General features: G+C 52.9%; 2 protein-coding genes across 2 annotated transcripts; both read right to left on the bottom strand.

Annotated features, from left to right (window-relative positions):
• Positions 1 to 6,489: 6,489 nt before the first annotated feature.
• MYCGRDRAFT_106620 (uncharacterized protein) lies at positions 6,490 to 7,074 on the bottom strand (the record flags this gene model as incomplete). Its single annotated transcript, XM_003847314.1, has 1 exon — positions 6,490 to 7,074. One exon carries the CDS (start codon positions 6,997 to 6,999, stop codon positions 6,721 to 6,723), a length of 279 nt encoding a protein of 92 aa, XP_003847362.1.
• Positions 7,075 to 7,394: 320 nt separating this feature from the next.
• MYCGRDRAFT_97676 (uncharacterized protein) lies at positions 7,395 to 8,408 on the bottom strand (the record flags this gene model as incomplete). The annotated part of the gene is made up of 1 exon (XM_003847313.1): positions 7,395 to 8,408. One exon carries the CDS (start codon positions 8,406 to 8,408, stop codon positions 7,395 to 7,397), a length of 1,014 nt encoding a protein of 337 aa, XP_003847361.1.
• Between the last annotated feature and the right edge of the window lie 793 nt (positions 8,409 to 9,201).

Below are 9,201 nucleotides of genomic sequence, written 5' to 3' on the forward strand. Positions count from 1 at the left end.
GGTGGCCTTAGACTGTTAATTGCCCTCTTAATATGTTTACTAATAATTCTGGCGCTAGAGCTCTTAGCTACCTTAATAGGTAGAGCCGGCGTAACCGGCTGCTTACTAGCCTTGCGCTTCTTGCTTAAATCGCGAGTAAGGCTATTGTCGTTAATATCGAAGGGCTCGTTGTCGGTATCGGCTGCAGCGCTCGGAGTCGCTAGTAGTACGTTAGGCTCGTCTGCCTATCGAGCGAGGCGTTGTTTCCTACCTTATATATACTTGCTAGTAGCTATCTTCTTCTTAAAGATACTAGCATACTGCAAGATGTAAGGGCATAGCTGCCTCCTTAACCTAGCTGCATGCTTGTAGTAGCTATAAGCAAGGTAATCGTCCTATACCTTGTTAGGTATAGTAACAGTGCTATCGTTGTCGACGCTAAAGCCGGACTCGTTCTACAGTATAACGAACGCTAAATACACGCCCTTAAAGGTAGTTATCTTAGATTAAATAGCGCTCTATGGCACCGCTTAATCCTTAGCTATAGCCGTGAGCTGCTTAACTAAATAAGCTCTACTAGCAGGCTTAAGGTTTTAGTCGGTGTGCTCGTTAATCTTAATCCTCCGCTACTATTCGTTTATTAAATATAGCTCTATAGCTTTCGTCTATACTACCGGTAGTGCACGTGTGCTGCCCTTGTTAATAGCAACGGAGTAGTTCGTGTTAGTGGTTTAGCTAAGCAATAAGGACTCGTAGATAGCCTAAGAGGCAGTGTCCTTAAACTAAGGGTCGATGTTGTCGTCTTTAAAGGGCTCGAATAGCTCGAAGGGCTAAGACTAGCTCTAAGACTAGATCTAAAAGGGCTCTAGTTGTTAACTCTAGTAGTAGTATAGACCGGTATTCGGATCGGGGATGTCGTATTGTAAGGTTATCTTAGTAAGGCTATAGAATAGTAGATCCGAGGGTAATTAAGACGAGTGGTACGCCAAACGAAAGCGCTTAATAGGTTCTCGAATTCCTGCATAGCGCAGACCTTAATATAGCACACGGTTGTAGTTGTTTAATTGTAACAATATTGCACGAGAATACAAGAAGCCTACAAAAGGCTAATATTACGACGCTCGGCTATACCCGCCGAGGAGCGGCCGGACCCGCTTTTGGCTGCAATATTCGACAGAATTCGAGCTGTTACATTTTATCGAACAACAACACTAACAACGCGTAATTTACTAGCTCTTAGACGCTCGTTACATTGCAAGGGAAGCCTTATATTGCATAAGAAGAGATTTGGTGCGTCTTAAGGCGTCTGATAGTAGATTAGAGCCATCTGAGGCGATATTATGGTCGCTAATTATTCGGTGGAAAGTTTAACGAACAGGCTCTTAGCCATGTGGGCCATTGAAAATGAGGTTCGTCGAGCGAAACCCAATCTTTTACTTGAAGTCTGCCACAAGTGTGTGCTTCTTGAGCATGACCTTCTGAAAACGAGCCGGACCGGGATCTCATCGAGTATTCTTATTCTTGATCGAGGGTGTTTGAGAGTGTTGTGTCTTCGTTGCCGTGATGTAAAGTCTTGACAATTCACTAATGCTTGATGGTGGCATGTCCTCGGCAAATCTTTCAGCCGCAAGCGAGACCGACTTTGTTCTCGGACATTGTTCGTTTCTACAATGACCACCACCATCACCACCATGATGATCGCATCGCCCATTGAAGTCCCATCCCGATTCTCCCGACTCCACCTACTGCTACTGCACTCTTCGCTCTGCTAGCCAACGCTGCGCCTTCCGTCCTCCTCACCTCCACCAGCCGATGCCCACCCTGCCATCGGCAAACGATTCCCGCCTTCGACCTGGCTTGCGACCGGCAAAGCACGAGCAGTCACGATCATCGAGAACCAGAATGAGCACAGGAATAAAGCACCGGGATCCAGGCAATGGGCAAGCATGCCACGTCCAAGGCTATCATTCAGGACGGTCCAGAAGGGTGGTAGGCCATGTTCGAAGAGGATGCAGTCACGCCGAGGGAGCTGGCAAGAGATGGGTGCCACACGGGACGGAGAATGCTCGCGGACCTGAAGAAGGCGCTTGAGATCGGGAGCTGCCTTGCGACAGACAGCACAGCTCTGCCTCGCTCTGTTTCTCCGGCGGCTTGGTAGCCTTGGCCGACTTGGTAGAGAAGACTTGTGCACGGCGACGCAAAGCCAGCCTCGCCTTCATCTTCAACGACCACAACGTAGCCCTATGTCTTGCAAATCACCCGGCTTGGAAAAGCCGGCTTCATGCCCACGTCCTGCTCTTTGTCTGCAACACCTCTACGTGCGATTCTTCCATCACTCGCAGGTCCCTTGTCAGCTTCAGTGAACCACCCAAACAGGCTCTCCAGCCAGAATACATGCAACCTGCTTGCAGCGATATGTCTCTCGCTCGCTTTCCAACTGGAACTTGTACTCGTGGGGTTCACGCACGGCGGGCGAGAAAGGGTCGACCTGCGAGGGCGGTTGGAGGCGGACGAGCTAGACGACTAGCATCAATCGGTATGAGGTGGTGGTAGTGTTGTATTGAGGGTAGAAGTGAGTAAGAGAGATGGAACGGATTGGAGAGTCAAGACGACTTCGAAGTGGCGCAGTCCGGTACCATGAGAGGGAGGCAAGCAAGTACATTTGTTTGGTTGAGTTTGCAGTCTGTTGATCCAAGAAGCATGGCTGCCAACTCAACACTCTTCGGCAATATGCCTGCCTTCTCGTACCTTGAGCGGCGCCGGGGTGGCTCAGATGTAGGTGATGACGACGGCGCGAGGGTATCGAGGATGTGGTCGAGCAATGCAAAAGTACCATGGATACACCGAGGGTGGCGTTCAAAATTGGGAGCTCCCGACTTGACTTGACTTTCCTTTCGGGCATGGGTGACCAAGCGTTCCATACACGACAGTTTCGGACTCCATCCTGCCCATCATCACACTGATCTGGCCAACCTTTCACCCACGCCAACTACCTTCTGCTTCGTCCACCTACCCGCCCGCCCGCATTGAACCCTTTCCACTAGCCTGTCCCGGCCGTCACATCACTCCTTCAGAACCAGATCAGAACTCATCGAGTACGACTGATGTCCGCACTCAAAGAGTTGTACCACACAAGCCCAACAAACTACCCAACGATCTCAAGCGCCACAGCTGACAGCACGACCGCACATCCAGCCATCCTCATCGCCTCTCCTGCTTCATGGATCGTCTGTTTCACCAATCGCCTTGGCATACAGAGCTTCGACGTTCGCGGTCTCGGCCAACTCGAAGGCTTTGGCAACGGTAATCATGCAAGGTCATCATGCAAGTCGAATATGAAGAGCGGCCTCGCATCCCGCGAAGACAACAAGACAAATGACATCCTCGATGTGAAAGGAAGATATGTCATGATGTTCCCAATATGATTCCCAATTCGAGCCCGAACACACCACCAGCGCAATGCATTCCCCTGCCATAAGAGGACTGTCGCTCGCCGGTCCGCTTCTTTTGCTCCCGCCTTCCGTAAATCCTCCTCTCCAAATGCATCGTCCTCTTAGATCGTGCCAGTGTATAGCTGGTCTCACAGCTCCAGTCCTTGAGCCATTGTACGTTGCCCGACAACACATCTCCAGCAAAGGATGGAAATGGGGACAAGGAACATCAGCAGGATAATGAGGCACAGGAGCCACTTCCACCAGAGTCTTGCAGGTTCGTAATGCAGACGCGAAAATCCACTGCTCTCGTCCACGACGAACTCCTCCATCTCAGCGCGCAGTCCTCTCAGTTTCGCCGTCAAGCTTCGGTCCTTTTCTTTCAAGGACTGCTTGACGCCATCCATGTCCAAGATGCTAGAGACTTCGGCAAGATCGTTGTCGGAGATGTACTCTTGTCGCATTCTGTGGTTGAACAGGAGCATATCTGTACGCCTCGATAGTTGCGCCATAAGGCGCCGTGTGTCGTTGCGCTGGTCCTGGACAAGCTGAGCGACGTCTTGGAGATACTGGTACCTCGAAATCAGTATACGTTGATGGTCGAGAGCCGCGGCAGAGGGAGGGTCAGCTGCGTCCATCGCGTCAATCTTGGCGGCAGAGGGATATGCGATTGCAGCTATTTTGGAATGTGCAAGTTGAGCTCCGCAAGTGATTAATGTTTTTTTCCATCTCAGTGCAGCGAAAGACATCTCAGGCGTAGTGGTGGCAGGAACAAAGGAAAGGGAACAACAAAGACTGGTGGGTTGTTTGTTCAGTCTTTGCTCTGCATGCAGCGTTTACCGGATGCTCGCCTCGAATGCGCTTGGCCGCTTGTATTGCGATGCAACTAGATTTAACTTTGGTAGTCTCAAAGTTGAAAGGATCAAGTGAATCTGCAGGTGCGAAGCATTGGCGGTTCCGACTCGGCACCGCCAAAACTTCCATACCAGCCTTTCACTAATTGAGAATACGAATTGAGAATGGACTATCACAAACTCGGACATGTTGTTGCATCGTTGCCTCATTATCACTCCGACTGGAGCAACGACTTCCAGCCTCTGAAGGGTAGCAATTGGTGAATGTGGCGACGCTTCCAAGACTTTTTTTAGTACAAGTGAAGGTATAAGACAAGGAACCGGACTTCGCGGCGGCAAGAGCAGAGAGATCGGATGATATCCGGCGAAGATCATCAGTTTCACTTTTCATTTTCTCTCCTTACTCTCTCACCTCTCATCTCGACTCATCCCCTTGTCATCCGGTTATCAAACTTTCGAAATGCCGCCGCCAAATCCTCACTTTCTCTCTCATCTCAGCGCACCGGCCAAAGCGCAGAGATCGCGAGTCGACGCGCGCAACAAGGCTATCGAGTCGAATACCACCAACCAAGACATCGCCGCGCTTTCCGATCAACTGCGTGCAATCACCAAAGGAGGGACAGCACCAAAAAAAAAGTCGTGCCCGGAGACCGGGTAAGCCGGGAAAAACCGGACACGAGCGATGGCCGCTTTGGTGCCGTAACAGACAGAAAACACACCTCAATCCGTCGTTGGTGGGGAGGGAATACTCGGCGGACGACGGGCCGCGTGCGAAGATGGATGCGGCCACGGCGATGGAGGATGGCGTGCAAAGGCGGCTGAGTCTCTTTGGAGCGGCTGAATCGGAGGAGGGTTGACAGGATTTCATACTGTTGAGCAGTGTAGCACGCTTGATGGAGGGTCGAATAGCTTCGATGGTGGGTTTCCGCAGTCGTTGACAGCACGCGCGAGTGCAGGGTGGAGAATATTGATAGGAGAGGGAGGTCAGCCGAGTGTGGTGTTTGAGAAGAGAACCTTGGGGGGAAAAAACAGGTGAGGCGTAGTCCGGAACTGGGCTCGATCAGATGCCACCAAGGAAGTGATGCTGGATTGGAGAGACCATGTTTGGTGATCGGCGTAGGAGCAAAACGACCGCGTGGCCTATGGAGGAGCATAACGCTCTCGACGGCTCCGAACAGTTTGTGAAGGCTGGGAAGTGGGATTCGGTCTGCCGGAGGTTGAGGTCGAACGAGCTTGAGGTGCGGCAGTCCTTTACTGGATGAGCGCGGCGTGTTCAGATGGTTAGAGAGACTCGATCAAGATGTGCATGTCGGAGGACCGACGTTTCTTCTCTGGGTCGCAGACCTCCGTCCGCCCGCCCTCCGCTCCCGACTCCTACCAGATGCTGATGCGCCGATACCTTCACCTCACGCAAGATTTTTCCCTCCACATATCAAGCTGTCCAGTTCAAACTCTTTCTCATGGTCCATCCCGTCCAATTTCCCTCAACGTAACCTCAAGTCCAGTTGCGGACAATATCCAACTGCTTCATGCCGTGAACCTCTTCCCTCACTTTTGTGACACGTACCCTCGAAGTCGCAACGTAGTGGACTTGGCCGACATCGTTGGCACAGACTCCTACGGGATGATTGCATTGTTTCCCACCATTCTCAGCGAGGCCTCTGACGCCAGGACCTTGTGTTCAATCTTGTTGAAATTTGCGACCACGACGAGCGCAAACGCTCAATATCCTGCCAGAATTCTTGAAGGAAGCGATGGTGCCGGCGCAGCCGGTGATCATATAGGACTGGAAGGCAGCTGTGGTGATCGTGCCGTCCTGACCGATCGTGGTGCGGGCTGAGCAGGCAGCGTCACCGACAGATTCGTGGGACAGAGGTGGGGAGTACACGAAACACCGCAGCCGCTGGACGTTGGAGAGCCAAAGGAATCATGCTCTGCGAGAGAGTTGTTGTGTGGGCGAGGGGAGAGGGAATGTTGATGGACGTTCACCTCCGCGAAACCAATGCAATCAACGACTCTTTGTTTTGTCCAATCAATGTTGCTTCAACCCACTCTTGTGCACTTTGCAACCTTCTCGGTCATTGCTCTCCCTAGTCTGGCCATCCGGTTGATCGCCCAGCGCTCTTCGCTCAGCAGCTCGCGACTGGCTGTCACGTTTGTCCCGCGCATCTTGCTCATTGATAGGATCGCTCCGTCTTTTCATCTGGCGGTCATTGCAAGAAGCGACTGCGCGCACTGTCCGACTCCTCTCCAGTCGCTGCCTCGCCTTGGGATATCAGAAAGCTTTGGAGAAGCATTCCTGCTCGATCGGAACATCGTCTTCGGCGGGTTCAGCGAGAGACTCCCTCGAAAAGATGTTCAGCACATGTATATGAGCTCACACACTCCACAAAGAACTCACTGGGCGCAGCCCAGAGGCTGCTCGTCTTGCATCGCTCCATGATCACAGCTCTTCCTTACGGGCTCTTGTTTCTCGGTGCTCGCTGTTGCTTTGGCGCTGATGTCCACCTTCTAGGTAGACGCAGGATTCGAGCTTGCACTTCTTGCCGTGGTCGACGGAGGCTGCAGGGCAAAGGCCGGAGATCGGAAAAGGCGACGGTACCACGGGCTTGTCCGGCGCACATTCTATCGTAGAGTGGTCTGTAGGCCCAGTATCGTTCTCCGTCTTGGAAGAGCACAGTTCTCCGGGCGGATTGGTCGAACAAGTCGAAACTGAAGCCGTTGTGGATGGTCATCGCGGCGGTTGGTAATGACAATTCTGAGAGTGATGTCCGTGGTCGATCCGTCCGGCGTTGACGATTTGGGGAATAGGCTGCGAGATATGCATCAAAGGATGAGGTATGTCCAAGTTGTGAAGTGGTGAAGTTCTTGCCAACCTTGAGGTGCCATGTCTTTGTTTGGGCAGTCCGGATGTTCGTGGGTATTAACCGACGACCCGGTTGATGGTGGAACTACATTCAGTCTTCTGAAATCTTGGAACGGAGACAAAATTCGGACAAACATGGAAGGTCTCAAGAATACATCACCAACAATCCACCAATGATTCCAAGAACCCCCCAACCGCAAAAGTCCTCCAACACACATTCTCATCATACCTCCTCCGTCCCGTCCGAAATTAGGCGCTGTCATCTCATTCCCTGACTCCAAAAAGCCACTCATCAATCTCCCGCTCCGAATCCTGCACCGCCCAAACCTCCCCATCATCCACCACCTCCTGCTCCTCCCCATCATCCACTACCTCCTGCTCCTCCCCATCATCCACCACCTCCTCCTGCTCCCCATCCTCCGACTCCTGCAAACCACTCGCAAGCTCCCAATCCGCCCTCTCCACCTCCTCCCTCCTCCGTGCCCAAGCAACCTTCCCATCCTCACTGCGCGGTACGGAGAGAACGATACACCGACAGTAAATGCAGGGCAGATGCAACACCGCCTGCTCCGTGGTCAGGGTCGTCGCTTGGTGCAAATCTTCAAAGTCGCGGTATTGCTCGAAACATGTTTTGTGGACGGCGTTGTTGCATTGGAAGCAGGTCTTCTTGGCGGCACGAGGGGCGATGGGTGACGTGCAGATCATGCAACACATTTCCTCGTCGCGATCGTGCGATGGTGGTGACGACGACGGCGACGACGACGACGATGATGGCATCGTTCGGGTGAGATCGACAGGCGGAAGTTGCGGGCGGTGCACACCCTTCCGCAGCGCCTCCCCTCTGACGAGCATGGCGACCACGCCCCTCAGCTCACGCACCCATTGCAAGACGACTCTCCGCTGCTCGATGCCCACGGTCTCGGCGTGATGGCACCTGCGGCACATCCAGTCCCGGACGATAGGGTGGAGGTATCGGGCGAGTTTGCGCTGGGACATGACGGACAGACGGTGGAGGTCTAGGGATGCTAGGTGGTCGACGGCTTTGAAGGATGGGGCTTGAGGCTGGAAGCGGGATCGCCTAGTGTTGCAGCAGACGCAGCGGGAGCGGTGGGGTTGGAGGAGATGAGTAAGGACGAGGTGGGTGGGTTTGGGCATTGAGGGTTGGCCGTGGTTGTGTCGTGGGGCTTGGAAGTGTGGGAGAAGTGTCGATTCCAGAAGCCGGATGTGGTCGAGGAGGTCTTCGTCGCTGATTAGAGACGGGCAGGATGTAGTGGGCATGGTGATCGGGTGTTGTCGTTGTGAGGTCCTGGTGGCTTTGAGATGTTGCCGCTGGGAAGGGTCCGCTTTTGAATTTTTCTCGGACGTCGAATGCAAGAGCTCAACCATATGGCAGCATGGTGAGAGGAAGAGGTTTATCAACAGACCAGAAGAAATGCCATTTTTCAAGTCGGAGCCGGTCAGGAGTATTCCTGCTGGCAGTAGAGCAGGGGTTCAGAATCAGGATTCACGGTGGCAGCATTGCTGCTGCCGCGGGTAGCTGCTTGCATCCCGTAGGTGGGTGGTTGGTGATCAGACCGGGGGACCAAGAGAAAAGCAAAAGGAATTGAGAAGTGCTGGAACCCAGCAAGCCGTGGCGCGATGTATATCTTTCTGCGTGAGTGATGGATTATTGCCGCAAGATCGATGGATGAGAATCCGTCCGGATCCAAACCCGAATCCGAATCACGATACGAATCCGAACCCGCTTGCCAGCGTGGCTGGACTTTTCCTGAACGCTTCCATTGATAATCATGTCATGCCCGGCGTCTCGCATGTCGTATAGAAGTCCCACTCCATTCATCATCCGGTTTGGTGATGAGGTGACAGATCTGCCGTTCGAGGACTTGTACGCGACCTTCGCATCGACAATTCGTTTGTCGGCGTCCACATCCCAATCCTTTCGACAGTGCCCCGGGACCAAGTCTTTGGCCTTTGTAGACCGTCGAGAAAGTGCCCTCGCTAATGCGGGTGCTCAATCGACACTGTTGCTTGATGTTCTTGAAGCGACAAGAGCATGAACCTCCCTCCAGTT

This window comes from Zymoseptoria tritici, chromosome 15, assembly GCF_000219625.1.
Source record: "Zymoseptoria tritici IPO323 chromosome 15, whole genome shotgun sequence".
NCBI classification, from domain to species: Eukaryota; Fungi; Ascomycota; class Dothideomycetes; order Mycosphaerellales; family Mycosphaerellaceae; genus Zymoseptoria; species Zymoseptoria tritici.